Genomic DNA, 17,537 nt, shown 5'->3' with positions numbered 1-17,537 from the left:
ACACCAGTAATACCAGTAACACCAGTAACATCAGTAATACCAGTAACACCAGTAACATCAGTAATACCAGTAACACCAGTAACATCAGTAATACCAGTGACACCAGTAACACCAGTAATACCAGTAATACAAGTAATACCAGTAACACCAGTGACACCAGTAATATCAGTAACATCAGTGACACCAGTAATACCAGTAACACCAGTAACATCAGTAATACCAGTAACACCAGTAACATCAGTAATACCAGTGACACCAGTAATACCAGTAACACCAGTAATACCAGTGACACCAGTAATACCAGTAATACAAGTAATACCAGTAACACCAGTGACACCAGTAATATCAGTAACATCAGTGACACCAGTAATACCAGTAACACCAGTAACATCAGTAATACCAGTAACACCAGTAACATCAGTAATACCAGTAACACCAGTGATACCAGTAACACCAGTGACACCAGTAATACCAGTGACACCAGTAATATCAGTAACATCAGTGACACCAGTAATACCAGTCACACCAGTAACATCAGTAATACCAGTAACACCAGTGATACCAGTGATACCAGTGACACCAGTAATATCAGTCACACCAGTAATACCAGTGACACCAGTAATACCAGTAATATCAGTCACACCAGTAATATCAGTAATACCAGTGATACCAGTAATATCAGTAATACCAGTGATACCAGTGATACCAGTGACACCAGTAATATCAGTCACACCAGTAATATCAGTGACACCAGTAATACCAGTAATATCAGTCACACCAGTAATATCAGTAATACCAGTGATACCAGTGATATCAGTAATACCAGTAACACCAGTGACACCAGTAATACCAGTAACACCAGTAATACCAGTAACATCAGTAATACCAGTAACACCAGTGATATCAGTCACACCAGTGATATCAGTAATACCAGTGATACCAGTGATATCAGTAATACCAGTAACACCAGTAATACCAGTGACACCAGTAATACCAGTAACACCAGTGATATCAGTCACACCAGTAATATCAGTAATACCAGTGATACCAGTAATACCAGTAACACCAGTAATACCAGTGACACCAGTAATACCAGTGATACCAGTAATATCAGTGACACCAGTAATACCAGTGATACCAGTAATACCAGTGATACCAGTGACACCAGTAATACCAGTGACACCAGTAATACCAGTAATACCAGTGATACCAGTAATACCAGTGATACCAGTGACACCAGTAATACCAGTGACACCAGTAATACCAGTGATATCAGTCACACCAGTAACACCAGTGATATCAGTCACACCAGTGATATCAGCAATACCAGTGACACCAGTGATACCAGTAATATCAGTGACACCAGTAACATCAGTAATATCAGTCACACCAGTAATATCAGTAATACCAGTGATACCAGTGACACCAGTAATATCAGTAATACCAGTGATACCAGTGACACCAGTGATATCAGTCACACCAGTGATACCAGTAATACCAGTAATACCAGTGATACCAGTGACACCAGTAATACCAGTGACACCAGTGACACCAGTAATACCAGTGATACCAGTGACACCAGTAATACCAGTGATACCAGTAATATCAGTAATACCAGTGACACCATTAACATCAGTAATATCAGTAATACCAGTGACACCATTAATATCAGTAATATCAGTAATACCAGTGACACCAGTAATATCAGTAATATCAGTAATACCAGTGACACCAGTAATACCAGTGACACCAGTAATATCAGTAATATCAGTAATACCAGTGACACCAGTAATATCAGTAATACCAGTGACACCAGTAATATCAGTAATATCAGTAATACCAGTGACACCAGTAATATCAGTAATACCAGTAATATCAGTAATACCAGTGACACCAGTAATATCAGTAATACCAGTAATATCAGTAATACCAGTAATACCAGTGACACCAGTAATATCAGTAATATCAGTAATATCAGTGACACCAGTAATATCAGTAATACCAGTGACACCAGTGACACCAGTAATATCAGTGACACCAGTAATATCAGTAATATCAGTGACACCAGTAATATCAGTGACACCAGTAATATCAGTAATACCAGTGACACCAGTAATATCAGTAATATCAGTAATATCAGTGACACCAGTAATATCAGTGACACCAGTAATACCAGTGTGACCAGTAATATCAGTAATACCAGTAATACCAGTGACACCAGTAATATCAGTGACACCAGTAATACCAGTGTGACCAGTAATATCAGTAATATCAGTGACACCAGTAATATCAGTGACACCAGTAATATCAGTAATACCAGTGACACCAGTAATATCAGTAATACCAGTGACACCAGTAATATCAGTAATACCAGTGACACCAGTAATATCAGTGACACCAGTAATATCAGTAATACCAGTGACACCAGTAATATCAGTGACACCAGTAATATCAGTAATACCAGTGACACCAGTAATATCAGTGACACCAGTAATATCAGTAATACCAGTAATATCAGTGACACCAGTAATATAGGGCACTATGGACCCCTGTGGCGAGGCCTAAGCTTTCGGTCTTTCCGTTACTTTTACTTTTCTACTTGAAGTGGTTCTGAAACCAGTACTTTTACACTTTTACTGGAGTAAAAAGCTTAAGTTGATACTTCAGCTTCTATAGAAGTCTTTTAAAACCTCGTATCTCCACTCACTTCTACCTGAGGAATGAAGGTCAAGACTATAGACAGCTTTGGTGTCTTCCCAGCTTCGCTCTTACTCCCGACTTCCCCTACTATCAAAATGAGCTTCTCTCTCAGTCTGAGTCGGCACATCCAGACCCTCCTCCAGCCCGAGCTAGCCGAAACGTCCAAACCCGGTATTTACAACACCCTAACTGAAACGGCCCAATCAGCATTCAGAATATACAGGAGACTGTGATCTCAAGGTCTCAGATACACCCAAAGAGCAACAATTATTAAATAAATAAATACATAATAATAATAATAAAGAAGGGGTAGACATAAACAGAAAAGTAGAGAAATGTAAAAAGTAGCAGCAATATGATCACAATATGAAAGCGTATGAGTGACATAACAGCAGTGGCATCATAAAGTGTCCGAGTGTCTTCTGATGACCCCCTATATGGAAACACAGAACACACACTGGAAAAAAGGTACTTTGATATGAAAAGACTGTAAAAATGTGTCAGAATGAAACATCTGATCTGTCATGTTCTAATAACTGGCACATTATGATCTCTGATATATATGAGCTTTATTACCTCTCTTTTTAATGCTCATATTTCTGAGCGTATTGTTTGGGGCTTTTCACTGGTCACTGGGAGAGGAAGCGACTGTGTCTTATTTGGGTTCCTTAAATCAGTTCCAGATCAAAGCTTTAATGGTTGGGTTTATTGGTGAACGTCTTCCTGTGATGTTTCCTCTGTTGCATTCTGCACTTGGTCCCAGGCTTTTTTCCTGCGGGAGCTCCTTCCTCAGCCACTCCGCCGCAGCAGGACGCAGGTGTGCACAGCAGGACAGCGGCCCGGCGGTGGAGCACGACGAGGATAGTCCATTAAAAAAGGTGACATTCACAGTCCCCGGGCGGACAGTCATGTGGGTCACCCTCTCCTGTAGCCCAGATAAGCCAGGGGCGGCTCATTAGTGAATGTGGGCCAGGTGGCACCTCCTGTCTGGCTCAGCAGCGGGCCTCATAAATCACCAGCAGCTCTAAAAGCACTATTCAGCACAACAGTGACAGTGAGGGACGAGCTGGACGCACCGTTACTCTTCTGACCACATGTGGAGCCTGTAGGAAACATTACAGCCTGACCGGGAAGAGAGAAGAACCAGGCTGGTGTTCAGTCTGATAATGTCCCTGCTGAGGAACCTGCCCGGTTAAATCGGTTAAACTGGTTAAACTTTAGGGAATGGTTTTGGTCAGGTTGGATGGTCTTCTGGCCTTATTGACTGACCATGAATTTGTCAAGCACCATGACCAAACTGGTCCACCAGCAAATCAATCAACCTCTAAGGAAAACAGTCAGGAGCTGAGCCAGTCAGCCAGCTGGATCACCAGTACCAGTACAGGGTATGCTTTAGTCTGGCTGAGTGTGTGTGTACTGGTGGGACTGCACTGGCTGAGTGTGTGTGTGTACGTGTGTGTGTGTGTGTGTGTTAGTATGGGTGGTGTGTGTTCACACTACAGTAAAGTAGATCAGGGTGTAGAATCCATCAGCAGAGCTTCCTGTGAGCCTCCATGTTTCTACTGCTGTACTGAAGGTGGGCGGGGCTTTGGTTCTTTTTGGCGCTGTGTTTTTCTATGTCTGACAGGTGTTTATACACAGTTATACATCTCCAATAAAACAGGAGGCTCTGGAACAGCCATGATTACATGACCCTAAGGCCAGTCAATAATGGCGAGCCTGAGCTGGAGGAGTACTGAGCTGTGGGACTCTCTGGAGCGAAAGAGCTTATCCAGTAAAAATCATTCAACATCAGAACCTGACCTCACTCATACTCTTGCGGGGCTGAATGCAATCAAATCCACCTCCCAGCACTGTTCCAAATCTGGTTTAAAGCCTCTCTAGAAGAGTAGAGGCTGTTTTTGTAGTAAATAATTAAGACCCTTGATTTCAGAAGGAGTGCTGCATGAGTAGGTGTCCACATACTTTTGTACATATAACATTTAGCAAGCACTCAAACACACGGCACTCAGTTTTAATCCTCATTTATTCTCTTTTCTTTATGAAGCAAACTTAGTTACTGAATCCTCTGAAGAAAAATAAACAATGATAAACAAGAATAGCCTCACCCAAATAAATACGAACGGCAGCCTAGTGTTAAAGGTCACAGTCCTTCAGTCCTGCGCGTCCCTCAGAACGGACTCTCAGGTTTTAGCCTAGCTTTAGCGAAGCGCTCATAAGCTGCGGGTCAGAACAACAGGTGTGGGCTGCTCTTCTCTCAGACGTCCCGCTGCAGACTCAGGGCTGAAATATCTCTAGACCAGCTGGAACGCAGCCTATTCATCTGTGAGGGGCCTCAAAGTGCTTCAACTGGTGCTGAAATACACCACAACCACCACCAAGAAATGTCCTCTCTGGCCTTGGTTAACCAGCCTCCACAGGCTCCACTAATGTGTCCTACCGTAGTGACTGTTGTGAGGTTAGACAAGCTTTACAGAACTCTGGTAAAACTCCCATTCAGCCCTAATGAGAGACTGTAGCTCCGCCCCGTCAGTGTATATCACAATACCTACATTTAGAGTGTGTTATTAAGAGTGTGTTTTACCAGAGTTCTGTAAAGTTTGCCTGACCGCACAACAGTCACTACGGTAGGACACATTAGTGGGCGGAGCCTGCCGAGGTGGATTAAAAAAGATAAACAAACATGAAGGTGCTGCACTACTGATTGGTCATTACGAACTACAGTCTTCCCTGACTTGTTGAATTAGCAGCACGGCCTAATTCTTACGCACTGTTAAAGCTCCGCCCATTCCTCCGTGAGTTCGGGGAGCTGTGTGGCAGCTGGTGTGTGGAGTCAGCGTCCTGACGCGTGTTTAGTTACGCAACTATTTCATCATGTCTCTACGTGCGAAAATGAAAGGACAATAATCTGCATATATATCTCTGATAACGGGTCCTCTCCCAAAATAAACGAAACATACAAAACTCCCAGACAGGTGAACATCAAACACTGATCACCAGAATCCCAAAACAAACTTCAATCCCAGCAGAGCCTCCCGTCCGGAAACATTCAGAAATCAACACTGCTCAGTGTCTCTGGGATGGATCTGAAAGTGCTGCAGAAGAGTCAGATTAATCAGGCGTGGCGCTTTAGCCGCAGTCGCCTCCCCCCTCCCAATAAAGCAAAGCGATGCCACTTGGCCTCGGAGCTGAAGAAATAAAGTGGAGTCTCAGTGTGTGATGCAGCTGAGGGCCATCAGAGGGCGCTCATGAGCAAGCCCTCAACCAGAAAACCCTGCAGGAAAAATAATGAACTGTGGGTGGCACTGAGGAGCTGGTGGACTGGGAACAGAGCTAGGAGCCTTTCAGTCTAGGTGAAGGTTCAGGTGTTTTACCTTCACTCAGCGTTTTTGAGATCAGACCTCCAGGAACCACTGCTCTGCACCATAAAGCCTCAAACGGGCCGGATCGGGAGAGAACACTGCAAAAACTGCTACCGTGGAGTGAAAGCATCTTAAATGTGTGTAAATAAAGCTAATATTTCCCATTATGACATCATTAGTACATTATTATTATATTTTACTTTTAGACATTTCTACTTGATCTTGATAAGTGATACCACATGAGTTCCACTTTAGAAGAACCATAAAGAAGTAGATACGTCTAGAAATATCAATCAGAATCAATCATTTACATATTATTTAAATATTATAATTAAAATTATTACAATCGAATAATATCTTATAACTTTTATCTGAAATGGAACCTTACAGAGGAGTCGGAAACATTACTAAATTCATTGTAATGTATGCTTATATAAACTCTGGGCCATTCTGGACCATATCTATTGGTCCATTTGTCCTGAAATGTCCGGACAGTGTAAAGTGCCTGCAGAAAGACAGGACAGAATAACGGAGTTCTGTTTTAATGCTCGTTTAAGATGCTTTCACTTACAGTAGGATCATCTGCAGAGCAGTGGGAACGTTTCTTAATATAAGAGTGAGCCTATGGGTGTCCTCCAGCTCCACAACAGTAGGGGTGGGATTCAGGCTCCTCTTCGGCCTCCTCATCAGCCTGCAGTTCTCCATCCCTCTCCCAGGGGGCGCAGTGCAGCCACAAAATACTCACTCGGCGCTGTGCTTGCTCAGAGGAGGCTACTGGAGAAACAAAATATCTATGGTGCATTTCCCCTCCTCTTACACTCACACACATACACAGACATACACACACACATACACACTCACACAAGCACACACAAGCGCGCACACACACACACACACACACACAGGACTGGAGGGTGGTGTGTTCTAGCTGGGCCGGCACTGCACCTGCCCCTCAGCGCTGTCCTCGTCATCGGAGGCCTCTGGTCCGCGGCTGCTCAGGCCGGTGATGCGGTAGCCCATGTTCAGCAGCATCACCTCCAGAGGGTCCGCGTTCATCCGCCGCTGGTTGGCCTGCGCCGCTCCATCCATATCCTCCACCACACGCCCATTATCGGTTTCCGTCTGCGACACACACACACACACACACACACACACACACACACACACACACACACACACACACACACACACACAAAGTAAATACTCATTGGACAGGTATTAACCTGATGACACAGATGTGCAAATGCACACAAAGCTTGTCTCGTCCCTGTAGAGAAGAAGTACTGCCAATAGAATAGGACTCTCTGGAGCAGATCATCATCATGACCCTATTGGTGTAACCAGCTACTGAAAGGAAGGGGGCAATGACTTTTTCACACATAGGAGTTAAATAATACTTTTTCTAATAAACACATACAGCATGTTTCTGTTAGGGTCTCGTTTATGTAATAAATCGTGGGCCGGAGCTTGTTTGGACCTGCTGAGTGTTGGCTGTGTGTGTGTGTCCAGGGCAGTGCAGGGGGGCAGTCCAGTGTGACTAACCTCTGGTCTGGGGTTCCAGAGCCGCACTACAGGGTCGATGCCACTGGTGGCGAGGAAGCAGTAGCTGGGGTGCGGCTGCAGGCAGTTCACTATAGACTCGTCACCCTGTAGGATCCGCACCAGGTTCGTCGTTTCCTTCTCCCAGATAAAGAAAGAGCCGTCATCTGAACCGCTGACGATGTACTGGCCTTTACTGCACGCACGCACGCACACACACACACACACACCTGTGAAACACGGCATAATTTAAAACAAAAACCCTAGGTGTGTTATTTTCTCAGAGGAAGGTGTGTAATGTACTGTGTATGATTTGACTGGTCAGCGTTATGAGACACGGCGGTATAGATGGGTATGAATACAGTTAGAGGTATGGGTACAGCTACATGTACAGGTATAGATCGGTACATGCATGGGTACAGATATAGGTATAGATGGGTACAGGTATAGACGGGCATTTGTATGAGTATAGATATAGGTATAGATGGGTATATGTATGGGTATAGATATGAATACAGATGGGTATAGGTATAGATGGGTATGAGTCCAGGTATAGATGGATATATGAACAGGTACAGATATAGGTATAAATGGGTATAGTGATCGATGGACATGGGTACAGGTATAGATGGGTACAGTTATGGGTATAGATATATAGTATAGATGGGTATAGGTATAGATGGTACGGTACAGGTATAGATGGATATATGTACAGGTACAGATTTAGGTATAGATGGGTATAAGTACAGGTACAATTATGGATGGGTATGGGTATAAGTACAGGTATAGATGGGTACAAGTATGGGTATAAGTACAGGTACAGATGGGTATGGGTATAAGTACAGGTACAGGTATAGATGGGTATGGTTATGAGTCCAGGTATAGATGGGTCGAGGAATGGTATATGTACAGTAGATGATCATAAGTGAAGTGTTTCAATTAATAACGGTTCATTTTAAAGTGCAGAAATACTGGGAAAGAAGCTCTTCTTGAAAGATTAGTTGTGATTAATTATGTAGTAAGTAGAAGAAGTATTTGTGCAGACCTTCCAAAAAAGTTTGCCTCTTTAATATCGGTGGTGGTGTTGCAGTGGCCACAGTAGCGATGCTTATAGTCAAAACTTCGCTCCCGCAGAATGATCTCATCCTCTGGGATCGACTCTTTCCGGCTGAAGTTGTGGAAGCGGATTGAGCTGTTTCCTTTTTTCTCCTCCGCTGGATTACAAAATAAAACTCTTCTAAAAATGCATTCCAAACATACACTGAATAGAAAATGTAAAGGATAGTTTTATTTATTTACTGTTTATTTACTGAATACCAGTCAATTATAAACAGACTAAAATCAGATATCATTGGGTCCTGACTGAACACACAGGATTTTCACCCGTCGGTGAAGCACAGTGCGGTTCTTACCGGAGTCAGTTTTGGAGAACAGGGCAGCTTTAATGTCTTTGTCCAGGGCGCTGCAGGCACTGCTGTGGGCCTGCTCAGGGAATTTACCCTTAAAATCATCCAGACACTCCAGAGCCTCCGCCACGTACTTCAGCTCAAACAGGCAGCGGGCCAGCCTGAAATGAGCCTTCAGATGACCGGGGTTCAGAGACAGAGCCTTCAGGCAGTCCCTCAGAGCGTCATAATGATCTCCGTCCCTGCAGAAACATACCCATAAAGCAAAGTGGCTCTTAATCCGTGGGTTCAGGTCTAGAGCAGGGCTGCATTTGTTTGGGGTGAGGCTTTGGCAAAAGTACTTCAGTTTGTAGGTGAGGTTCTGGAGTAAAGACTGAATGAAGGTCTGTATTGTTTGTAGGTGTGGCTTTAGAGAAAACAGGGCGGGGCTATCAGTGAGTATTTAATCTGCGCACCACTTGCGTTTCATGTACGCGGCGGCGCGGTTGCCGTACAGCATGGCGTTGTGTTCAGCTGCGTGGATGCCGAGGCTATACAGCTGGATGGCCTGAGTCCACTGCTGCCGTGCAAAGGCATCATTAGCCTGCTGCTTAATCCGCTCCAGGTGAGGGGGCAGCTCAGTGGAACTACTGAGAGAGAGAGAGAGAGAGAGAGAGAGAGAGAGAGAGCAGGCAAGAGAGATAGCGCGAGTGAGTGAGTGAGTGTGAGAGAGAGAGTGTATGTGGGTAATAAATCTGATTTATTCTAATACAGGAAATCTAACCAATCACAGCACAACTCTGCCTTCATCTACCTGGAAGCTTTGCTATTGGCTAGTTTGAGTCGGCTGGTGGGCAAATGGATTCCGTTGGACACTCCGTTGGTGGTCTTCCCATTCTGCACCTCTGTATAAGGATTGAAAAGGCGTTAATGGAAATGAATCATCCAGGTGCTCCCTAACAACTGGAACGTTTGTGAACCGCTGGCACTTTGTGTATTTCTGCATAAATAAGACCAGAAATGTGATCAGACCTTCATCTAAGGCAAATTATCTTCAGGACAACTAAAGCAGGAGAGATTCAACATTATGGAATGGCCAAGTCTACGTCCACACCTTAACCCAACAGAAATGCTGTGGAAGTCCTGAGAAGAGCAGTTAAAGCATGGAAACCCACCAGCGTCACTGAGCTGAGGCAGGTCTGTAAGGAGGAATGGGACAGAATTCAAACAGGTGTGGGGTATAAAGCCCCCCAGCATTGAGGAGCTGTGGAGCAGTGGAGGAACTGTGTTCTCTGGAATAACGGTGGTGGAGCTCCATCCAGTACTTTTGGAATGAGTTGCGGAGTTGGGGATGATGAGGTGGGGTGGTGATCATCACCCAACATCCTGACCTCACTAACGCTCTTGTTGCTGAATGCAATCAAATTCTCACAGCAATGCTCCTCCAGAATCTAGTAGAAAGACTTCTTCTCTGGACAGTAGAGAAGAAGAGTTACTCCAACAAAAGCAGGATACACTATTTTAACACCCTTGATTTCTGAAGAGACAGTGAATGAGCAGGTGTCCCAATACTTTTGTCCACAGTTGTTGTAATGTTGTAAAGTGATGCATCACTTGTTTAAATGGCTCTCTATGCAGTTTTAGGAATCTAGATGAAGATCTGATCATATTTCAGGTCACATTAATGCAGAAACACAGTAAAGGATGCATGGGTTTTCTAACCACGCTGTAGATCAGCACTGCTGATCGTACCTGATGAGGAATGGCACTTCTTGGGCAGCAGAAAAGTGTACGGCCTCTGTTTAAACGTCAAATCAAACAGATACACCTGCAGAACAGAGAGCGCAATGTTACAGAGCAGCACAGAGCAACACACACTCACAACATGCCATAACATTAAAACCACTGACACACTGCAGCTGAAGAACACTGAGGATCTGGGTCCAGTGGCTCCTGTCTGTCGAGGGGTGGATCTACATATTAGTCAGTGAGTGAACGGTCAGGTCTTGAAGATGATGATGCAGGAAAAATGGACAAGCGTAAGAATCTGAGACACTTTGACAAGAACCAAACTGTGATGTTCTAGACAATGACTGGGTCAGAACATGCCCAGAACATCAGCAAGCAGGTCTTGTTGGGGGGTTCCCAGTATGCAGCGCTAGAGAAACGGGCGCCAAAGGCTTACTGATGCTCATGGAGGCCCCGCCCACCTCACAACTTCTGCTAACGTTAGTCTTGGTGCCTGAGACCGCAGGACACATTCAGAGGTCTTGTGGAGTCCAGAGCTGTTTTGGTGGCACTCACCTGCTCTCCGCCCATGTTCACCAGCAGCTCCGTCCCATCTGGACTGAAGGTGACGTAGGTGGCCACCAGAACCCTCAACCGGTTATTATAGTCTGGAAGCTTAACAGGAAGGTGACCTGCAGAGAGCCAGGGGTAACACTTTAACTGGGCTGGGCAAGCAACACAGCACACTAAAGGCTATCTCTACATGTGAGGAGCTCAGAAATAATGTGACACAGATAAAGCCATTAACTCTCCAAACCCACCAGTGCAGCTCTATATGGAATGATGATGATGATGGTAAAAGAGTGGAGAATCTCAACTAATCCAGTTTTCTTTAGGGACTACTTTCTGTAGCTGCACTACACCCTGCAGCATGTATCCCTCCACCGTTTTAATGATCTGATTTTAAAAGCAGGTTCTAGAGCCGAACTCTTCTCAGAACTCTGGTAGAACCGTGTCTCAGGCATCAGGCAGCGTCTTCATCACCATTAGGTGAAGAACTTTCTGTGAGGAGCTTTTATTAGAGCTTCAGACGTCTGCTCCCCTTCACCTCCACTGTAGAACCACAGCTCTGACTGGGGGAGCTTATCTAGAACCTCCACTGTAGAACTCCAGCTCTGACTGGGGGAGCTTATCTAGAACCGAGTGTCTTACACCAAACCCCCCAAACCCACCAAACCCCCTAAACTCCCACTCTGCAACATCTTAACTGTTATTTATGCAGAGAATTCTGGAACACTCCGTCTGAAAAGTGTAAAGTGCACGAGAACCACCCTGCCACCTTTACCAGCCTAAGATATAGTGTTGAGGTAAGATGAGACCACAGTCCCATCCATCGCATACCTGCCACGTAGTACTGGCCCGCTCCGTCTGGGATGGGCTTCTGCTTATCGCAGAATGTGTGCACTCCAGCGGACACGCTCTGACCCACTGACTTCCTGAGGAACAGGACACAGAATAATGCAATTCAGTTCAGATACACTCATTTACTAACAGAACTCGTGCCACTCCTACAGGACACACTGCACACATGCATTTCTGGACAGTGTGAGATCTGAAGGTGGAGCAGCATGTGGACTGAGGTGGTAGAGTAACACTACAGGATTTTACTCTAATATGACTCTATGGGTTCTGCAGCGTTACACAGCAGTTCTGGAGAGAGGTTCTCCTCCTGCAGCTCCACCACCAAACCTCCATAGTGCAGTAGCAGCAGCAGCAGCGCTCCGGCCCGGAGTGGGAATGACGAAGACGCCCTTCTCCCTGTTCCAGTCAGTGGAGCATCAGCATGATACTGAAGCTGCTGGTTTAACAAGCTACCAATAACATGTCTGTGGTGCAAGAGGAATGGGCCGTTACCTTTTAAAACAAAAGCACATTCAATTCTATAAAATAACTATTAAATATTTTCTGGTAACTAAAATACTGATTCTTTGATAGGGAGGATGAATACTCCAGCGATCCAGAAGTGTCAAAAGATCTATATTAGTATTATCAGTATCAGACAGGTGTTTAGGTGTGTGATTTGAGAAGCTGATATGTGATATGTGTATTTTCAGATCTCCAGAAGAGCGGAGTACTGAACTACTGCATCTTATTCATTTTACTGCACTAATAACCCTCCCACAGTCGGACCCCACTCTGAAAATGCAGAAGACTGAGGTACCTGTGGTTGTGGATCATCCGGATGTCGTAGAGCCGGACGAATGGGCCATTAGCTCCCACCGCCAGGTAGTTGTTGTCCCGCGGGTTAACGGCCAGACACTTGGCCTCCACCAGCTGACCGCAGTACTCCGTTAAGTCTATCAGTACCTCTGAGCGCTTGCTGCTCTCTCTTAGGTCATACTGCCTGCGGAAAAAGCACAGAATGACCCTTCCTCAACCATCCACCCTACAGCACTTCAGCCCCACCCATTCGTCCTATGGTGTGCTACTACTGGCTGTGTAGGTACAAGGGACTCCTTGTGCACTCTGGTCCACATTCAGCTGGTGTAGTGACCTACAGCGTTCACTACAACTCACGAGTGGACCGTGGGGACTGTAGAGCATCAAAACCACTCTGGGACTCTTAGTGTGTTTCAGACACTAAGGGACAAATGGCCGATGTTCTCAACGCTCCGTTATTCACAGCAGGCAGTTCTGCTCTTCATCAGCCAAAACAGAAAGGAGATAAACAGTGCTTTAGAGGGAGTGTGTTCACTCGTGTCCTCTGTGGGCCGGAAGAATGGAAACCTGCAGAGCTTCGCCTTGACCACTAATCAGTCACTGCCCACACATGTACAAGTGTGTGCCTCCTGAGGGGAGCACTACCTGCACACACACACACACACAGCAGTGCTCAAGGGCGAATCATACAGCTGGCGCGTCCCTGTCAACCTTACCTAATGACCCCGTCCTCTGCCGCACTCCAGAAGGTGTTTGGCCACATGGGGGCAGTAGCGATGCGTTTGACGCGATTGGTGTGATCAGAGAACATGTGGATGGTCTCCTTGGCTGTCAGGTCGTGAACATGCACTTTGGTATCTGCAGCTCCGGTCACCAATATCCGATCTCCAGAGTGTGGCAGGAACTGCAAAAAACCAACAACAACAGAGGAGCAGTTTAGCCACGCCCACTCAGCCAACAGCAGTTTAGCCCCGCCCATTAAGCCTACAGCAGTTTAACCTCAACCATTCAGCATACAGCACTCTAGCCCCGTGCTTTCAGCATTCAGCAGTCCAGCCCCACCCATTTAGCCTACAGAGGTCTGGGTGGAGATTGCTACAGATTGCTTTTAAATGAGGCACAATACAGGACAGCCATTCAGAACAGAGCTCATTTGCATATCTCAGTGTAGAGTGTGTGTAGGTGTGAGGGATAAAGAGAGGCTGTTGTAGAAATAGATGATGACAGTTTATGGTTTATACACTAACCCAGACTGCTGTAAGCTGAGCTCAGAGGAGATTCTGATAACCCAACCGGCAGACGGGTTCATCTGGGTCATGGTACAGATCAATGGACCCTGCCTCACTATCAGATCCTGACCCACTGCCCTGAGCTTGTTTGGGTGCTTGAGCTGCTACAGAGATCCCATAACAGACCAAAGTCCACCATGCAGTGAATGCAGCGTGTGCAGGATCTGTGTGGTGGGTTTAACGATACCTTCACTGAGAAGATGTTAGCGGCATGGCCCGTGTGCATAGTAATGAGCTTCTTGTGTCTGAGGGGGTCCCACACTATGGCATGCTGGTCGTCGGAGCCGGAGGCCAGCAGGCTGGAATAAACAGAAGACGGGGAGATCAAAACCAGTGCATTCAGAAACCCATTACTCCAGAAAAGCAGCATCAGTGCAGAACAGCAGCATCACTGAGAACCTACAGCAGTTCAGCCTCGCCCATTCAGCCTATAGCACTTTAGCCCCACCCATTCAGCCTACAGCAGTTCAGCCCTGTCCAATCAGCCCAGAGCAGTTTAGCCCCACCCACTCAGCCTACAGCACTTTAGCTCCACCCATTCAGCCTAGAGCAGTTTAGCCCCACCCACTCAGCCTACAGCACTTTAACTCCACCCATTCAGCCTAGAGCACTTTAACTCCACCCATTCAGCCTATAGCACTTTAGCCCCACCCATTCAGCCTATAGCACTTTAGCCCCACCCATTCAGCCTACAGCAGTTCAGCCCTGTCCAATCAGCCCAGAGCAGTTTAGCCCCACCCACTCAGCCTACAGCACTTTAGCTCCACCCATTGAGCCTACAGCAGTTTAGCCCTGCCCATTCAGCCCCATTCAGCCTACAGCACTTTAGCCCTGCCCATTCAGCCTACAGCACTTTAGCCCCGCCCACTCAGCCTACAACACTTTAGCCCCACTCATTCAGCCTTTACTTACTCTCCTCTCTCGTTCCATTCCAGACAGTTCACACATCCCGAGTGGCCCTGAAAAGAGAGCAGCGTTTATGAGTAATTAAGGCACATCCTCCAGAGCAGGTCCAGGGTCCGGAAGCCATGCGTGATCCTACAGCTGACACCTCCTTCATGAGAGGATCTAAAGCCCATGTGTCATTTGATGTGGCCCGCAAGATCTGATTGACTGCAATTTAGTGGCTTAATGTTGTCGCTTCACGGGTAACATAATCGTCATGAAGTGTGGGAAATGGAGTTTACGGCCAATGCACGCTTTTAGACTTCATTATTCTTTATTCCGCCACTAATTGTAAAGTGTGCATTCACCGTCAGTTCCAGCTGTTCTTGCAGGAGATAGACTTGGAGCACGGAGACGTGCCGTACCATACGGAGGTGCGGTGGCTGAGTAGGAGCAAAGTCCTCAAACGATTTCTGAGCTTAGGGAAGACATTGCTCTTTTCATGCAGGGTAAAGGAAAACCCCTGTCCAAACTGTCAGATCCTAATTGGCTGTGTGACTTTGCAATGAATCTGAATCAGAACTGAAACCCAACTGAATCAGAAGCTTCAGGGAGGCAAACAAGTCATCACACAGATGTCCGACATGATCAGGGCTTTCCAGCGTAAACCAGATCTATGGATGTGGCAGGTGAAACAGGACAGTCTTGCCCACTTTCCTGTTTGTCAGAGCGTCTCAGCCTCATTTCCTGGCTTAGTTGGCTACCAAACTGAGCCGGTTAATGAATGAGTTTGATCGACACTTCTGTGACTTTAGAGCCCAGCAGTCAGGCTTTGCCATCTTTGCCAATCCTTTCACCACCCACGTCTTCACTGCACCCCAACACCTTCAGATGGAGCTAACCGAGCTTCAAAGTGATCGCTGCCTGAGAGCAAAGTTTCAGGATGCTGCAATCCAGTCTTCTGCCCCCTGATTTGATGCCACAGCTTCATGCTGCCCGTGTTTTGTCTATGTTTTGGAGCACCTATCTGTGCGAACAGATGTTTTCAATAATGAATCTCAACAAAAACAAGCACAGATCACACATCACTGATGACAACCTCCATGCTGTTCTTCGGATTGCGTCAGCACAAGACATGAAACCAGACATTGACACACTGGCCACAGGAAAACGATGTCAGACATCTGGCCAGACAACACATAGGTAAGCATTTTTTAAAAACCTAATTAAAATATGATAACATGTATTTCAACCAAGAAGAGAATAGTTAAACTGTGTGCGATTTAATGATTGCACTTGCATTTTGTTTTGTGTTTGTTATTTTCAGAACATGATCAATGGATGAGGATGGTGGAGAGGGGGTCCACTTGGTGTGTTCTCAACAAAAACTTGACCAATATAGTGAACTGACACAACCCTGTTTATTACATATACTACTTTATATGAGTAGCAGTGTATTTAGTGTTTACACAGGTTTATGTGTTTTTGCAGACAAATGTTTACTGTAATCAAACCGTCTGTCTTTAATGGTATGTATGCCCTCTGTAAGGATGTGTGCAGCCATTGTTTTTTGTAAAAATCTGTTACACATGTTCTTAGCAGCTCACAGTTGTTGGTTGTACTGTTATTCTGCACCTTTCAACTGTGACAAAGTTTTGAGTTAGTTAATGTCATAACTTGTGTTTGATGATATTTTTCCTTATTCACTTGAATAGTTTGATTGTTGATTGATGGAGTAAGTAATACGTTTCTTAACCTGACAAATTAACAGAATTTATGTTAACAGAGCAAACATATTTATGTAAACATATTTTTACAAGTTGAATAAGTAATAAAAGTTAACCCCTGATCTGAAGCCTGTTGATGTCGGTCACAGAGAAATACTAATATGGGTGTGTACAGTACGGAGTGGCGCATGCCATGAAAGCTCTGGCATATAACCATGCTCACCTGTAGCTCCGCCTCCAGGCCTAGGCGCTTTATAAACGGATCGGTCACATGGTAATGCCTCTGAAAGCCGAGGGCCCGGTTCTCCTGCAGGGAAACACAACACACAGCACAGCAGCATGTTAGTTTGAAGTAGGGAGGTCCCGATTATATCCAGTGGATTTCAACTGGGGCCAATCCAGACGTTTTGATAGATTGGGTATCGGCTATTTTAGGCCTGATCTGCGTCTGATCTTTGATTCCTTGTTTGTGCTCCGTTTCTGATGCTGCTGTAAAGAGCTTAGTGTAGAAATTCATCACAGCTGTTTTTTTTGGGTTCAAACCTCTGATCATTAGTTAAGACTCTTTAAAGCAGTAGTACACTGCACACATGCATTTCTGGACAGTGTGAGATCTGAAGGTGGAGCAGCATGTGGGCGGAGGTGGTGGAGTAATACTACAGGATTTTACTCTAATATGACTCTATGGGTTCTGCAGCGTTA

The 17,537-nt window shown here is 45.5% G+C and overlaps 1 protein-coding gene across 2 annotated transcripts in view; it reads right to left on the bottom strand.

The window, feature by feature from the left end:
• Nucleotides 1-4,708: 4,708 nt before the first annotated feature.
• Nucleotides 4,709-17,537, bottom strand: part of wdtc1 (WD and tetratricopeptide repeats 1) — a 15,312-nt gene continuing 2,483 nt past the window's right edge. Inside the window, exons 3-16 of one of the 2 annotated variants that reach the window (XM_072692594.1) lie at nt 17,059-17,142; nt 15,136-15,182; nt 14,411-14,522; nt 13,651-13,838; nt 12,936-13,118; nt 12,116-12,210; nt 11,291-11,406; nt 10,739-10,814; nt 9,801-9,891; nt 9,463-9,636; nt 9,014-9,249; nt 8,647-8,815; nt 7,605-7,797; nt 4,709-7,184 (exon numbers count right to left, since the gene is read on the bottom strand). In XM_072692594.1, coding sequence (XP_072548695.1) covers nt 6,987-7,184; nt 7,605-7,797; nt 8,647-8,815; nt 9,014-9,249; nt 9,463-9,636; nt 9,801-9,891; nt 10,739-10,814; nt 11,291-11,406; nt 12,116-12,210; nt 12,936-13,118; nt 13,651-13,838; nt 14,411-14,522; nt 15,136-15,182; nt 17,059-17,142 — 1,962 coding nt within the window. In that variant the 3' untranslated portion in view covers nt 4,709-6,986. The remainder of the gene's footprint in view (nt 7,185-7,604; nt 7,798-8,646; nt 8,816-9,013; nt 9,250-9,462; nt 9,637-9,800; nt 9,892-10,738; nt 10,815-11,290; nt 11,407-12,115; nt 12,211-12,935; nt 13,119-13,650; nt 13,839-14,410; nt 14,523-15,135; nt 15,183-17,058; nt 17,143-17,537) is intronic. The other variant, XM_072692595.1, reaches the window with a different exon arrangement.

Source organism: Salminus brasiliensis, chromosome 1 (genome assembly GCF_030463535.1).
Source record: "Salminus brasiliensis chromosome 1, fSalBra1.hap2, whole genome shotgun sequence".
In the NCBI taxonomy this organism is placed as follows: Eukaryota; Metazoa; Chordata; class Actinopteri; order Characiformes; family Bryconidae; genus Salminus; species Salminus brasiliensis.
The sequence above is the reverse complement of the archived record's forward strand: the minus strand, read 5'-3'. Positions and strand labels throughout refer to the sequence as shown.